This window comes from Schistocerca nitens, chromosome 1, assembly GCF_023898315.1.
Source record: "Schistocerca nitens isolate TAMUIC-IGC-003100 chromosome 1, iqSchNite1.1, whole genome shotgun sequence".
NCBI classification, from domain to species: domain Eukaryota; kingdom Metazoa; phylum Arthropoda; class Insecta; order Orthoptera; family Acrididae; genus Schistocerca; species Schistocerca nitens.
The window spans coordinates 1,192,855,969-1,192,872,579 of NC_064614.1; the positions used below are offsets into that span (position 1 = coordinate 1,192,855,969).

Below are 16,611 nucleotides of genomic sequence, written 5' to 3' on the forward strand. Positions count from 1 at the left end.
AAACAGGAAGTGTTCAGCCACATGTGAAACGTCAACCACGACCTGCAACAAATAATGATGCCCAAGTAGGTGTTTCAGCTGCTATTGCGGCTAGTCCGCACATCAGTAGCAGACAAATTGCGCGAGAATCGGAAATCTCAAAAACGTCGGTGTTGAGAATGCTACATCAACATCGATTGCACCCGTACCATATTTCTGTGCACCAGGAATTGCGTGGCGACGACTCTGAACGTCGTGTACAGTTCTGCCACTGGGCACAAGAGAAATTACGGGAAGATGACAGATTTTTTGCAAGCGTTCTATTTAGCGACGAAGCGTCATTCACCAACAGCGGTAACGAAAACCGGCATAATATAAAGTACTGGGCAACGCAAAATCCACGATGGCTGCGACAAGTGGAACATCAGTGACCTTGGCGGGTTAATGTATGGTGCGGCATTATGGGAGGAAGGATAATTGGCCCCCATTTAATGATGGCGATCTAAATGGTGCAATGTATGCTGATTTCCTGCGTAATGTTCTACCGATGTTACTCCAAGATGTTTCACTGCATGGCAGAATGACGATATACTTCCAACATGATGGATGTCCGGCACATAGCTCGCGTGCTGTTGAAGCGGTATTGAACAGCATATTTCATGACAGGTGGATTGGTCGTCGAAGCAGCATACCGTGAACCGCACGTTGACCGGATTTGACGTCCCCGGATTTCTTCCTGTGGGGAAAGTTGAAGGATATTTGCTATCGTGATCCACTGACAACGGCTGACAACATACGTCAGCGGATTGTCAATGCATGTGCGAACATTACGGAAGGCGAACTGCTCGCTGTTGAGAGGACTGTAGTTACACGTATTGCCAAATGCATTGAGGTTGACGGACATCATTTTGAGCATTTATTGCATTAATGTGGTATTTACAGGTAATCACGCTGTAACAGCATGCCTTCTCAGAAATGATAAGTTCACAAAGGTACATGTATCACATTGGAACAACCTAAATAAAATGTTCAAACGTACCTACGTTCCGTATTTTAATTTAAGAAACCTACCTGTTACCAACTGTTCGTCTAAAATTGTGAGCCATATGTTTGTGACAATTACAGCGTCATCTATCACAAAGCGAGAAAAGTGGTCCAACTAAAACATTCATATTTCTTTACGTACTACACGAATATGTAATAAAAATGCGGGATCCTATTTTAAAAAACGTAGTTGATATCCGTTTGACCTATGGCAGCGCCATCTATTGTACCAACCATAGCGCCATCTGGTTTCCCCCTTCAAGCTAGAAAAATTTCGTTCTTTGTAGTTTTTTCGTTTGACGCTTATTTCGTGAGATATTTGGCCCGCTCACGATCAGTGGACCACCCTGTATTTGTTCGTGGCTCTCCAGAAAGAAAAACCTACATCTTTAGCTAGTTAGCTCGTCGATTTAGGACGGTTAGAACCTAAGGGACGTTTGGGATGGCCAGCAGTGGTTTCGGAGTACGGAAAATGGGACAAGGTCAGGGCTAGGTGCAGCGCTACATTATCCTGTTAGCCGCAGTGTGCCACTTCCTCTGCGACCGCGGCTGGCCTTCGCTGTTAAAGACCTCATTCACTCAACATAATGCAAAAGATTTACGACTTGGCCTACAGTAGAACAGCTGCCACAGTTTCTCTCGATTCTGACACTAAAATATCAACCTCTCCCTGAGAAATTTACCACACGTCTCGAAAAGTCTACACTCCGTAACACTACCCAAGTGCCAATCGCCGATTGCGATACACTTCGAATCTGTTGTAGTCTAGGTCAAAATATGAAACTGGAAATTTGTGGTAAGGACTATGGGACCAAACTGCTTAGATCATCGGTCCCTAGGCTTACGCACTGCTTAACCTAAACTAAACTAATTTACGCTAAGGAAGATACACACATCCATGCCCGAGGGAGGACTCTAACCTCCGACGAGGGGGGGGGGGGGGCGGGGGGTGCCGCGCGAACCGGCACAAGGCGCCTCTGACCGCGCACGGCTACCCCGCGCAGCGTCAAGATACGAGACGCGTATTTTTTTTTTTTTTAATACGTGCCCGTACGGCCTTTGAAGCGGTGAAAACCTACCCGAAGAAAACGCGGTTGTTATTTTTGCTGAGCACGTACAGTGGAAACAGTAGAGATATAACAAAAATATTCAAACATAATTTCCGCGTTTGCCATTGTACTTTACAACAGTTCAATCAGATCTTTAAACATGTTGATATATTTCTAAATCTTCGCCTAACCTCACAATTTTTGTAACAGTAAATAATTTCCACAGTTGCTATTGTACTTTACAACCGTTCAATCAGATCTTTAAACATGTTGATATACTTCGAAATCTTCGCCTAATCTCACAATTTTTGTAACGGTAAAAAGTTTGTGTGTGGTAAATCCAACAGTATATTTAACAACAAATTCAACCATATATGGTAACGTTACATCCCGAAGTCGCAGTAGTCAGAACTAAGTTGGAAGTACCCAGATATACAGCTATACGCGCGCTCTGTCCGCGGAATGACGCTTGTCATTCATGGCGATAGTGTTGTTTGCAAATTCACAGTGCAACCATAACAGTGCAACCATACAAGACGGGCTCCTGAAGGATTTAATTGAAACAATAAGATCTCGCTCTGTGTCGAGTCCAGTAGTAACCAGTGTGGAGGTGGCGAGAGGCTATTCCCGTTTGTTTTTTTCGTGCTCTTTGTTTTATTTCTTTTCTGTTTTTTTTTGTTTAGCTTCTTTGGTTGTATGATTTTGGATGTTACGTTTGATAGCTACTTTGTTATTTTACAGTATTTAGGTTGTGTTGCGTTATCTTTTATAGTCAGTGCAACAACGAGGGGACATTATACTATCCATTGCAAAGAAGTGCTGCATACACATTGAGCACCACACACACCTGATTATTGCAATATTATTGCACAATTTACAGCATGTATCACAATTTTTAAAGCAGTAATTAGCAGGAGGTTCATATTTATCAGGTTTTTCTGTGATGCATCCGCTCTTGAACCACGTGTATCAAAACATTATACCTAAACATTTTAAAGAATCGAGGGGGTGGAAGCTGATTATGAATCAAAACTTGTAAGACTGGGGTGCCCATCAACATTCGTGGTTCGCAGGAGAACGAGGCCAAAATACGAGTACATTTCACAACAGAATTACAGAATCACTTTTTCGAAACCCTGTAATTATTTCCCATTGCGACGTATAGGTATGACATTTGGCTCAAAAGCGCTAGGCAACCTCCCTCTGTAACGATGAAAAAGCTTGGCCCCCTGCGACGTTACCCTCAGATTCGAGGACGCTTCAAACACCAAGATGTCGACACGTGCAAGAAAAAGGCCAGAGGTCAGAAGTTCACTTGAGATGTAAGATGGTAAGATGGCTTAAAGACGTCACATTGGCACCAAATTTCACTACGACTCTGCCCAACGCCACCGTGGATATCACACACGATGCGAAAGTCGTCGCACTCCCTCTTACCGACACTTCATCCCTTCTGTAAGGTCCGCCAGTTACGCAAGACACCGTTTTTCCCAAGCGCTCAAACATGTTTCAGCACCTTTGTGCCATCATCAGTGGGCTTCTGTTTCATTTAATCTGTAACGTGAACATTTTTACTAAATGATTACAAAATTATACACTAATGGCCATTAAAATTGCTACACTAAGAAGAAATGCAGATGACAAACGATTATTCATTGGACAAATATATTATACTAGAACTGACATGTGATTACATTTTCACGCAATTTGGGTGCATAGATCCTGAGAAATGAGTACCCAGAACAACCACGTCCAACCGTAATAACGGCCTTGATACGCCTGGGCATTGAGTCAAACAGAGCTTGAATGGCGTGTACAGGTACAGCTGCCCATGCAGCTTCAACACGATACCACAGTTCATCAAGAGAAGTAACTGGCGCATTGTGACGAGTCAGTTGCTCGGCCACCATTGACCAGACGTTTTCAATTGGTAGGAGATGTGGAGAATGTGCAGGCCAGGACAACAGTCAAACATTTTCTGTATCCAGAAAGGCCCGTACAGGACCTGCAACATGCGTTCGTGCATTATCCTGCTGAAATATAGGGTTTCGCAGGATCGAATGAAGGGATCGTAACACGTCTGAAACGTAACGTCCACTGCTCAAAGCGCCGTCAATGCGAACAAGATGTGACCGAGACGTGTAACCAATGGCGCGCCATACCGTCACGCCGGGTGATACGCCAGTATGGCGATGACGAATACACGCTTCCAATGAGCGTTCACCGCGATGTCGCCAAACACGGATGCGAACTTCATGATGCTGTGAACAGGACCTGGTTTCATCCGATGGCTCTGAGCACTATGGGACTTAACATCTATGGTCATCAGTCCCCTAGAACTTAGAAATACTTAAACCTAACTAACCTAAGGACATCACACAACACCCAGTCATCACGAGGTTGAGAAAATCCCTGACCCCGCCGGGAATCGAACCCGGGAACCCGGGAACCCGGGAACCCGGGCGCGGGAAGCGGGAACGCTACCGCACGACCACGAGCTGCGGACATGGTTTCTCCGAAAAAATGACGTTTTGCCTTTCGTGCACCCAGGTTCGTCGTTGAGTACACCATCGCAGGCGCTCCTGTGTGTGTTGCAGCGTCAAGGGTAACCGCAGCCATGGTCTCCGAGCTGACAGTCCATGCTGCTGCAAACGTCGTCTAACTGTTCGTGCAGATGGTTGTTGTCTTGCAAACGTCCCCATCTGTTGACTCAGGGATCGAAACGTGGCTGCACGATCCGTCACAGCATGCAGATAAGGTGCCTGTCATCTCGACTGCTAGTGATACGAGGCCGTTGGGATCCAGCACGGCGTTCCGTATAACCCTCCTGAACCTACCGATTCCATATTCTGCTAACAGTCATTGTATCTCGACCAACGCGAGCAGCAATGTCGCGATACGATAAACAGCAATCGGAATAGGCTACAATCCGACCTTTATTAAAGCCGGAAACGTGACGGTACGCATTTCTCCTCCTTACACGAGGCATCACAACAACGTTTTACCAGGCAACGCCGGTCAACTGCTGTTTTTGTATGAGAAATCGGTTGGAAACTTTCCTCACGTCAGCACGTTGTAGGTATCGCCACCGGCGCCAACTTTGTGTGAATCCTCTGAAAAGCTAATAATTTGCATATCGCAGCATCTTCTTCCTGTCGGTTAAATTTCGCGTCTGTAGGACGTCATCATCGTGGTGTAGCAATTTTAATGGCCAGCAGTGTCTGTAATCATTTAGTAAAAATGTTCACATTACAGATGAAATAACGCAGAAACCCATTGATGATGGAATAAAGGTGCTGACACATGTTGGGGGACTGGGAAAAAACGGTGTTTTGTATGTATGGCAGACTTTACTTCCAAGAATTTTAACTGCAAAAACAGTATACACAACGAGCTGCAAATGATGAATATTTCACCCCTTCTTTCGATGTCTTCGCGATGGAGGTTACAACCGCGACGGCGATCGTTGAAATCGTGCGGTTTTCTTATATGTGGCCGAGGAAAATGTTTCAGACACACTGCCGTTCAGAGTCGACATCAATAGGCTTAACGGGGTGGCATAAAGGGCGTGGTGAAACCACCCCTTCCCTTGAGGCGTTAACTTCACACAATTTGGGGTCGGAAACGAGAGTCTCTGACACTGATGACCTCCTACGAACGCTTCCACCCTTCTCTATGGACATGGTTGTCTAGCAACTCCACTGAATGTTCAAATGTGCGTGAAATCTTATGAGAGTTAACTGCTAAGGTCATCAGTCCCTAAGCTTACACACTACTTAACCTAAATTATCCTAAGGACAAACACACACACCCATGCCCGAGGGAGTACTGGAACCTCCGCCGGAATCAGCCGCACAGTCCATGACTGTAGCGCCGTAGGCCGCTCGGCTAATCCCGTGCGGCTCCACTGAATGTGATCGCTCCTATTTGGAGTGCACTACTACCGCAATTTTTGCTCTGATGTACAGTTCAAAACCATTCAACGAAATCGGAACATGATCCCAAGCAGCAAAGGGTGCCTATGCTTTTTGAGCCCTCCTGTGGTGTGATCACTGAGGGGAGCGACATGACACATGCGTGAATAAAACGGCAAAGGTCCCTCTAAAACATTGCCCCCCCCCCACAGCCACACAATTACGTAATACCGGTCAGTGCCACCACCCCACGATTATCGAGCACTTTAGAAATGTACCTGTAGAGAGAAAACCTATGAGCAGAGTCCTACGCGCCTACAGGTAGGCAACCACTTGACGCCTCTCAATTCTGGCACGCCTATTAGTAGTTGACCAGGATTCTGATGGCTTTTCTCTGTGCAGATACATTTTTAAAATGCTCAACCAACGTGGGCGGCTGGTACTGACATTATTGCCGAACTGGGGGATCTTGAGGAGACCCTTTGCCATTGATAAACAGTCAATTCGTTTTAGAAGTAATAGACGCAAGATACTCATGTAAATTAACTTGAATAAATGTTTTTGATAAAAGCAGCGAAAACATGCTTTTACGTCAAGATGGAATATTTCTAAGTCCAGTAATCTTATGTATCGATTCAGGCACAATCTCTCTTTAAATGCCAATTCCATATTTAAGCGGCTGTTCTTATAAATTCTGGGACTCACAATCTCAGTCTTAACTTTTGGAAAGCCGGATCTTTCATTAACTATTCATGATGGAAAGAAGTCATTATTGCTATATTAAGACATTTTATTAGTGGACTTTAAGTCTCTCTTAGGAAATATAAAGGAACACATGAAACGTATTCGCAGTTGCGAATAAGGACAATCATTAGGTGTATAATGGAATGACGACAATGGAGATTTGTGCTGTACCGGGATTCAAACCCGGATTTCCCACTTTACGCAAGAGGTCGCCTTGATAGCTTTGGGTATCCGTGCACGCCTCCCTACCAGACTCAAACTTCCATAAATCGTCGTTCATGAGGCACAACCTGCAGTCGTACTCTTGCTATAACTTCCGCACGGCGGAAGGAGCGGGATATTTTAATGGAAACTCACTGCCTAGTATCGGCGAATAAATAGGACACTGCAGTGCCTGTGTTCTACGGACATACATGCATCTTTCTTCTTAATAACACAAGCACTGCAGTATCGTCTCAACGAAGGATGCGTGGACCCCACGACTTTATTAGTGGAACACTAAATGGTACAAAATCTGAGGTACAGTTCGGAGGAGAAATTTCAAAACATATTGAAATTAAAACGGGTGTAGAGAATGTAATGGACTCTCTTCTGTGTTTTTCGATTGTGTATGAGAAAAAAGTAATCCCAGAATGGTGGAAAGTAAAACCAGAGCTATAAATTGGCTAAACAATCAAATTAGGAAGAACCAGTGTTAGCATAAACTACTTAGCGTTTGCAGTCGACCTGGCGAGTCTATATCATGGTATATGAAATCAGTGCATTAAAAAATCGTAATTCTTAAAGAATCAGCGGGTAAGTTATGGTTTCAAATATCGTTTGAAAAGAAGAAAGGAGTACAAGTCCAGGAACAATCTGGCATCCAGTATCTGAAAACTAAATATGGGAAAATCGAAAGTTTCTCAGTTCACGTATTTAGGCAAAGCCATTCAGGAAACTGGCCCGGAAAAGGTTGGTTACTAAATTCGCTGTCGCAAAATGGTGACAGCTTTCAGGCTTGCAAGAAACGTTTATAACAAAAAGCTTATCTCAAAGAACACAAAAATGAAACCCCTCCGTCCTCCCCTACAGCCATGGAAATAGTGTATCTTTATAGGACTGAGAAATTAGTTTTAATCAGAAAGGGAGACACTGAAGAAAGGGAAAAGAGAATGAAAAGTAATCAGGAAAGTTTTAGGTCCCAACTGTACTGACGAAGGAACGCACACGCTAAGAGCAAACAATGAAATTGAAAAGTGTATCATAATGTATTTGGATATGGAAAACCAAAGGCTAAAATTCTACAGGTACATTAAAAGAATGGAAGCAACTAGACTGACTGGATAGGGTGTAAAATTCTACGGAACTCGCGGTAAAGCTATACAAGAAAGGAAAATATTTTGGCAGAAAATTCGCCACTGAACACCTGACCTGGCAGAAAAACCCACGAAAGCCGGAACGGTTCGGGCTGATGAGAGGGTAGGAGCCCGTTGTGAGAAGGTGAAAGTAATGTGAGCACATGAAAAGGTGAAACAAAGCGCTGGAAAATCCCCATGTCGTACAGCGCGCGGACCAGGAGGGGTCAAGGGTGAGTAATAGTAATACAACATCGTACTAATTTTGTTATTGTTATTGAATTCTGAAGCATCTGCGGCTTGTTAGAAGTTTTACGGCAACAAGTTCTATTCGAGAGAGAGCGGAGAGCGGGAATTGCGAAGTGAGAGCATAGTCACAAACTAATATTGCCCACCCCCTCCCTAAGTGTACCCTGGTTTCGCACCTGGGACATAGAGAGTGTAAGAAGATACACTACTGGCCATTAAAATTGATACACCACGAAGATGACGTGCTACAGACGCGAAATTTAACCGACAGGAGAAGATGCTGTGATATACAAATGATTAGCTTTTCAGAGCATTCACACAAGGTTGGCGCCGGTGGCGACACCTACAACGTGCTGACATGAAGAAAGTTTGCAACCGATTTCTCATACACAAACAGTAGTTTACCGGCGTTGCCTGGTGAAACGTTGTTGTGATGCCTCGTGTAAGGAGGAGAAATGCGTACCATCACGTTTCCGACTTTGATAAAGGTCGCATTGTAGCCTATCGCGATTGTGGTTTATCGCATCGCGATATTGCTGCCCACGTTGGCCGAGATCCAATGACTGTTAGCAGAAAATGAAATCGGTGGGTTCAGGAGGGTAATACGGAATACCGTGCTGGGTCCCAACGGACTCGTACCACTAGCAGTCAAGATGACAGACATCGTATCTGCATGGCTGTGACGGATCGTGCAGCCACGCCTCGATCCCTGAGTCAACAGATGGGGACGTTTGCAAAACATTAACCATCTGCACGAACAGTTCGACGACGTTTGCAGCAGAATGGACTGTCAGCTCGGAGACCATGGCTGCGGTTACCCTTGACGCTGCATCACAGACAGGAGCGCCTGCGATGGTGTACTCGACGACGAACCTGGGTCCACGAATGGCAAAACGTCATTTCTTCGGATGAATCCAGGTTCTGTTTACAGCATCATGATGCTCGCATCCGTGTTTGGCGACATCGCGGTGAACACACATTGGAAGCGTGTATTCGTCATCGCCATACTGTCGTATCACCCGGCGTGATGGTATGGGGTGCCACTGGTTACACGTCTCGGTCACCTCTTGTTCGCAAAGACGGCACTCTGAACAGTGGACGTTACATTTGAGATGTGTTACGACCCGTGGCTCTACCCTTAATTCGATCCCTGCGAAACCCTACATTTCAGCAGGATAATGCACGACCGCATGTTGCAGGTCCTGTACGGGCCTTTCTGGATACAGAAAATATTCGACTGCTGCCCTGGCCAGCACATTCTCCAGATCTCACCAATTAAAAACGTGTGGTCAATGGTGGCCGAGCAACTGGCTCGTCACAATGCGCCAGTCACTACTCTTGATGAACTGTGGTATCGTGTTGAAGCTGCATGGGCAGGTGTACCTGTACACGCCATCCAAGCTCTGTTTGACTCAATGCCCAGGCGTATCAAGGCCGTTATTACGGCCATAGGTGGTTGTTCTGGGTACTGATTTCTCAGGATCTAAGCACCCAAATTGCGTGAAGATGTAATCACATGTCAGTTCTAGTATAATATATTTGTCCAATGAATACCCGTTTATCATCTGCATTTCTTCTTGGTGTAGCAATTTTAATGGCCAGTAGTGTATTTACGAAAACGGTGGTTGAGAGTCTCAGAGGCTACCGAAAGGGGGATCGATTAATATGCCTAAAAATAAACATTGGTAGAGCTCATCACGCCACCTAGCATAGTTCAAGCCGTATTTCCTGAAAACTAGATGCACATGAAAGACCCCCTCTCGCTGGGACGTTCTGCACGTCTATCGGCATCGTCGGAAGAAGAGGCGCAGAAGATCTGCATTTCAATGGTAGGAGGGTGACGAGCAGGTGCTGCCGTTTACCTCGTCGGGCTGGTCGGAGCCAGGCGCCTCCAGGTCGTCCGAGTCGTCGGGCGGCGCTCTGTCGCGGCCCGCACCTCCTACTACCCAGACGCCGTCTCTCCTGGAGCCGGAGTTGGAGCTGGAGCTGGAATTGCTGTTCCTGCCACTGTTACCGCTGTTGCTGCCACTGTTACCGCTGCCGCCGCCGCCGCCGCCACTGTCTCCCTGCCAGCTACCGTTGTGGCCTTCTCGCGCGGCGCACGTCTCCAGTAGTCTCGTCTCTAGCACCTGCATACACACAATGTCGACGTCGTAATTTCCATACAAGTCTAGAAGAAACTCCCTCTCATTTTTCCCTGTGACTCAGATCACTGCCTGCCACTGTGATCCTGACTGGCTTTTAGCGATTCAGGAATAATCTTGTGTTTTTTTTTTTTTTTGTTAAAAAGGCCCAAATGGCTCTAAGAACTATAGGACTTAACACCTGAGGCAATCAGTCCCCTAGACTTAGAATATCTTAAACCTAATTAACCTAAGTACATACCTAAGTACAAGTACTGTACATTGAGCAAGCAATAAAGGAAACAAAAGAAAAGTTCGGAGTAGGTACTAAAATCCATGGAGAATAAATAAAAACTTTGAGGTTCGCCGATGACATTGTAATGCTATCAGAGACAGCAAAGGACTTGGAAGAGCAGCTGATCGGAATGGACAGTGTCTTGAACGGAGGGTATAAGATGAACATCAACAAAACCAAAACGATGATAATGGAATGTAGTCGAATTAAGTCGGGTGATGCTGAGGCAATTAGATTAGGAAATGAGACACTTAAGTAGTAAAGGACTTTTGCTATTTGTGGAGCAAAATAACTGATGATGGTCGAAGTAGAGAGGATATAAAATGTAGAATGGCAATGGAAAGGAAAGCGTTTCTGAAGAAGAGAAATTTGTTAACATCGAGTATAGATTTAAGTGTCAGGAAGTCGTTCCTGAAAGTATTTGTATGGAGTGTAGCCATGTATGGAAGTGAAACATGGACGATAAATAGTTTGGACAAGAAGAAAATAGAAGATTTCGAAATGTGGTGCTACAGAAGAATGCTGAAGATTAGATGGGCAGATCACATAACTAATGAGGACGTATTGAATAGAATTGGGGAGAAGAAGAGTTTGCGGCACAACTTGACAGGAAGAAGGGACCAGTTGGTAGGACATGTTCTGAGACATCGAGGGATCACCAATTTAGTATTGGAGGGCAGTATGGAGGGTAAAAATCGTATAGGGAGACGAAGAGATGAATACACTAAGCAGATTCAGAAGGATGTAGGCTGCAGTAGGTACTGGGAGATGAAGAAGCTTGCACAGCATAGAGTAGCATGGAGAGCTGCATCAAACCAGTCTCAGGACTGAAGACAACAACAACAACAACAACAACATCACACGCATCCATGCCCGAGGCAGGATTCGAACTTCCGACCGTTGCAGCAGCGCGGTTCCGGACTGAGACGCCTAGAACCACTCCGCCACAGCGGCTGGCTTTCTTGTTTCAATAGTGTAGTGGACTGACAAGGCAGCCAGTCCACAGAGACGGGTAGCCGAAAGGGCACACGTACACACACGCCGACTGGCGCGAAGTCTGGAACAGGATACTTGATGAATGTGATAAAGAAAAGAACGTAGCTACTAGAACACTTAACTTTTATATCGTCCTTTGGTATACAGCATTCTTGATGATACAAGTGAGACTCAGTAGATACATGAAGTTACTTATGGCGCCTTGCTAGGTCGTAGCCATTAACTTAGCTGAAGGCTATTCTATCTGCTCGGCAAATGAGCGAAAGGCTTCGTCAGTGTAGTCGCTAGCAAAGTCGTCGTACAACTGGGGCGAGTGCTAGTACGTCTCTCTAGACCTGCCGTGTGGTGGCGCTCGGTCTACGATCACACAGTGGCGACACGCGGGTCCGACATGTACTAATGGACCGCGGCCGATTTAAGCTACCACCTAGCAAGTGTGGTGTCTAGCGGTGACACCACAAATAGCATGATCTGCTGAATGGAATGAAAAGTCTCATGAGCGCAGAATATGGACTGAGAGTAAACGGAAGAAAGATGAAAGTAATGAGAAGTAGTAGAAATGAGAGCAGCAAGGAACTTATCAGGACTGCTGATCACGAAATAGATGAAGTTAAGGAATTCTGCAACCTAGACAGCAAAATAACCCATGACGGACGGAGCAAGGAGGACATAAAAAGCAGACTAGCAAAAATGGCATTCCTGACCAAAGAAGTCACTGGCGTTAATCTGAGGAAGAAGTTTCTGAGAATTTACGTTTGGAGCATGGCATTGCATGGTAGTGAAACAGGGACTGTGGGAAAACCGGAAAGGAAGATAATCGAAGCATCTGTAATGTGACGCTACGGAAGAATGCTGAAAATTAGGTGGACTGATAAGGTTGGGGATGAGGAGGTTCTTCGCAGAATCGGAGAGGAAAGGAATACATGGTACACAATGACACTTAACAGGCACAGGATGGTTGCACATCTGTTAAGAGATCAGGGAATAACTACCATGGTATTGGGGGAACTGTAGTGAATAAAAACTGTAGAGGAAGACAGAGATTGGAATGAGTTGCAAAAATGACTGTGTGGGCGATGTGGCCTATTCTTCACCTTATTTTAGATCTATGTGACGATGCTATGCTGAGTATATTTATATGTTTTGCCGATGCCATTATGGCCTTCTCACATTAGGATATGGTGTAGAACAGATCTGAAGATGGTCATTACCATCATCGTCAAAGGAAGTGATATTGTGATGAAAGACTGGACTAAAAAAATTTGAGACTGGAATACATCCAACAAATCACTGAGGACGTAGGTTGCAGGTGCTACTGTGTGATGAAGAGCTTGCCACAGGAGAGAAATTCGTGGCAGGCCGCATCAACCAGTCACATGACTCATAACATAAAAAAGCATACACAATTTTACTATTTCCGAATTTTTACACGAAATCCCTTCCGGGTTATTCTCCCCTGCTAGGAAGAAGCAGTCGAAATGCCCTACATAAGAAAAAAGTACCTGTTTGAGGCACTGAGGAGCAAAACAGCAATTCTTATTCCTAAACTTATAAAAGAAACTGCTGTTGTAGTTTCTATGAAACAAAGAGCTTCACAGTACCTTAAAATACAACAACACGCATACATATGTTTCAGCTGCCAACGACTAATGCATTCGATCTAGGATCTAGTGAAAGTTTTAAATAACGGACAAAACTACTATCATCTTTCAGTTTTTGTCAATTTTTAAGAACAAATTTTCACTAATGTTTCAAACAAAAAAAAAAAAAAAAGATTTTACCAGAATTCGACATATAGGCACTTCAACGCACCGTAGTATAGTACTTATGTTAAAATAAGGCAAGGCTGCTATAATTGTTTGGCGTAATGTTGAACTTTTTTTAAAATGAAAACGAAGAAAACTATTTGCGTTGTAAACCACGTGTAATTTCATCAAGCATACAGCTTATTTACAAAAGTGCAGATAAATCACTTTCATCTAAAACAAATTTGAGCAGATGATACATTTCATCAACACAGATACTTTAAAAAATTGTGTATTACAAGTATAAAATGTACACTCTTATTGTGACATTTTTATTCATAGTTTATTAATTCTTTAAATCACTGCGTAATGGACATAATATGGAATGATGTGTTGATAATGGTTAAGGAGTACACCAGCATTAGTACAGTGTTATAATTTATTGCATTTAAGTACAATAGAAGACACTTAGTAAAGAAAAATGGGGGAGCCGATGTCGATAACGCACTCTTGTGTGTTGGCGTTTGACCAGAGATCCTGGTGGTGGAACAGTTTGGCTTACAGCTCCTGATCACCAACCGGACTTGCTCCAATCCTTCCCCCCTTCCGCCCCCCACTAGGAGGGGGCTGTGTGTTACCCTATCTTGCAACACGAACATGACCCACAAGTCCTAGCGGTCTGCCAGCCAACAAACCCACACGACTCTTTGTTTCTTTCTCCCTGTTGGAGGATGGCAGGTGCAGATGTCGCTTTGTTAGTAAACAAATTTACCTCTGCAATAATTTTCCCTTACTTAGTGCAAGTATTGTCATGCACGTTAACGTTTCTGACTAACTTTCGTAGTTGCGGCTTTCAGATTATGCCGTGGCATGAGTGTTTTTAAATTCTTGAGAGATGCTTAATATTTCCTCCTTATTTCCACATGAAATAGCTGGATGTAGATATCAGACAATCATCAACTGAAGACACTGACTCCTGATGCGATGCACATTGTTATGATTTGTTATGTTGTTTCTTTCATTTAATCATTATATGGTTTCGGTTTGACATCTGTCTCTGTGTATGGATTGGATTTCATGTGATAGAAATCAGTGTAAGACTGTTCATGCGTATTTCATTATAGCATGTACTTCAAGGAAGCAAAATGTAACTGTATGACAACCATTTTAATTTACGTGAAGCTGTCAACGAACTGGCGACCAGTTAATTTGTTTACTGGTTTATTTCTTCTTCCTCATATTCAAAGCAAAAGTATTAATATGCAAAAGCGTGCGAGAGGAAGGATGATACTGTACAAGTGGTGTAATCTGTGGCAAACCAAAGTAAATGACAAAAAATACGTTCATTTTAGTGTAGTTTTCATCTGACTTGTCGGAGAGAATTACTGTTATAAGATAAGTGGCAACACAACGTTTTATTTATCGGTGAGTATACATCAAATAAATTTAGTTTTCAGACAGTTACGAATCTGTTTTTGTTGTGGTTCGTGACGAAGAGTACATTGCCACCTGCAAAATTTATTTTATTACCAGATAATACAAACAATAAGTAGCAAGTCAAGTACAGATTTAGAAATGGCTGCTAATCAAATTTTCACTGATGTTAATAAATGGCGCAAAGCCAATTCACTGTTATTAAACTCTGAAAAGACCCACTACATGCTGTTCAGAACATGTACGAGATTTCTTTCCAGCACGTGTATAAGGTATGAAGACACGTAGATCTAAGAGGTTGACTGTGTTAAATTTCTGGGATTACAACTCGATAATAAATTCAGTTGGGAAGGGCATACCATCGAATTGCTGAAGCGCCTAAACTAGCCCGTATTTGATGTCAGATGTAGGAGGTACAATATTTTAAAAAACTTGCACACTTTGCTAACATTCATTCCATTAAGTCATACGGGATCTTATTCTGGGGTAAGTCATCAAACCGGGCCAAAGTTTTTGGCGTGCAAAAGCGTGTAATAAGACTCGTTTATGGTGTGAATTTAAGAACATCATATAGAAACCTGTTCAAGGACATGGTATTCTAACCACTGCTTCTCAATATTATTTATTCCTTAATGAAATTTGTGGCAAGTAATATATCTCTATTTCCAACCAACAGCTCAATACATAGTATCAATACTAGGAATAAGTACAATCTACATAAAGACCTTAAAGCATTTTCCTTGGTACAAAAAGGGATCCAGTATTCAGGAACATACATTTTTAATAAATTTATAGCAACTGTTAAAAACTAGGTTTCAGATAAAGCACAGTTTAAACAGAGTTTGAAAGACTTTTTGATAGGAAACTACTCTATAGATGAATATCTTAACAGGGATTGTTAGACCACCTTAAATAAAAATGTCTGTTAGAATTCAGTTTTGACAGCACTTGGTCACAACAGTCAAAATTTGGTATTTCATGTATGATAAATTTATTAAAAGTTCATATTTACGTTTCATTCTGACATTGTATTAATTCTGTAAATATTAGTAGTTTCAGTTTACTGTAAGGTAATTACCTATTTTGGCAATATCCTGACAAGTGATCAAGGTAGGGTTACTTTATTCATATGTTTTATGTTTTTTATTTTATACTTCCTGATTTGTTCCACACCCACGAGAATCATCTCATTTCTGGATCTATGGAACGAAAACTGAATCTGATGTAAGTTTCCGGTATTGTACCGTTGCTATTTAACAAAACCTATTCGTATAATAACCTTTAAAACATGCATTAACATTATTGACGTAACATAATGTTTAGAAATAATGTCCTGAGTGAATTTTCTAATGCGTTCCTTATTCTAAGTTATTAATTAAATAATTACTGTAATTTGTATTTCAGGATAGCAACGTATAGGTGTTATGAAAGTGTCTAATCCGACACTTAAGAGGATGCTCAAAATAAAAACAAAAATAGAAACGCGGGTATAAAAATTTTTCACTGCAGTAAAATGTTCTTTAGTACAGCTGAAAACGATTTAGGAAAGCATATTCTTATATTTCTAGGGACGATGTTCAGTATAAGCATGTCGGACGTAAGAAAACATCTTTATTGCAGCACGAAACGGATTGTCCCACTATTTCAATGCAGAAGGAGCCATGGCAGGCGGAAAGTTGGCCAATGGTGTCCATCCAACAAATTT

General features: G+C 43.0%; 1 protein-coding gene across 1 annotated transcript in view; it reads right to left on the bottom strand.

Annotated features, from left to right (window-relative positions):
- The window catches only part of LOC126233427 (uncharacterized), a 511,079-nt gene that overhangs the window by 155,740 nt on the left and 338,728 nt on the right, over nucleotides 1–16,611 (bottom strand). Inside the window, exon 8 of the mRNA XM_049942864.1 lies at nucleotides 10,176–10,442. Coding sequence (XP_049798821.1) covers nucleotides 10,176–10,442 — 267 coding nt within the window. The remainder of the gene's footprint in view (nucleotides 1–10,175; nucleotides 10,443–16,611) is intronic.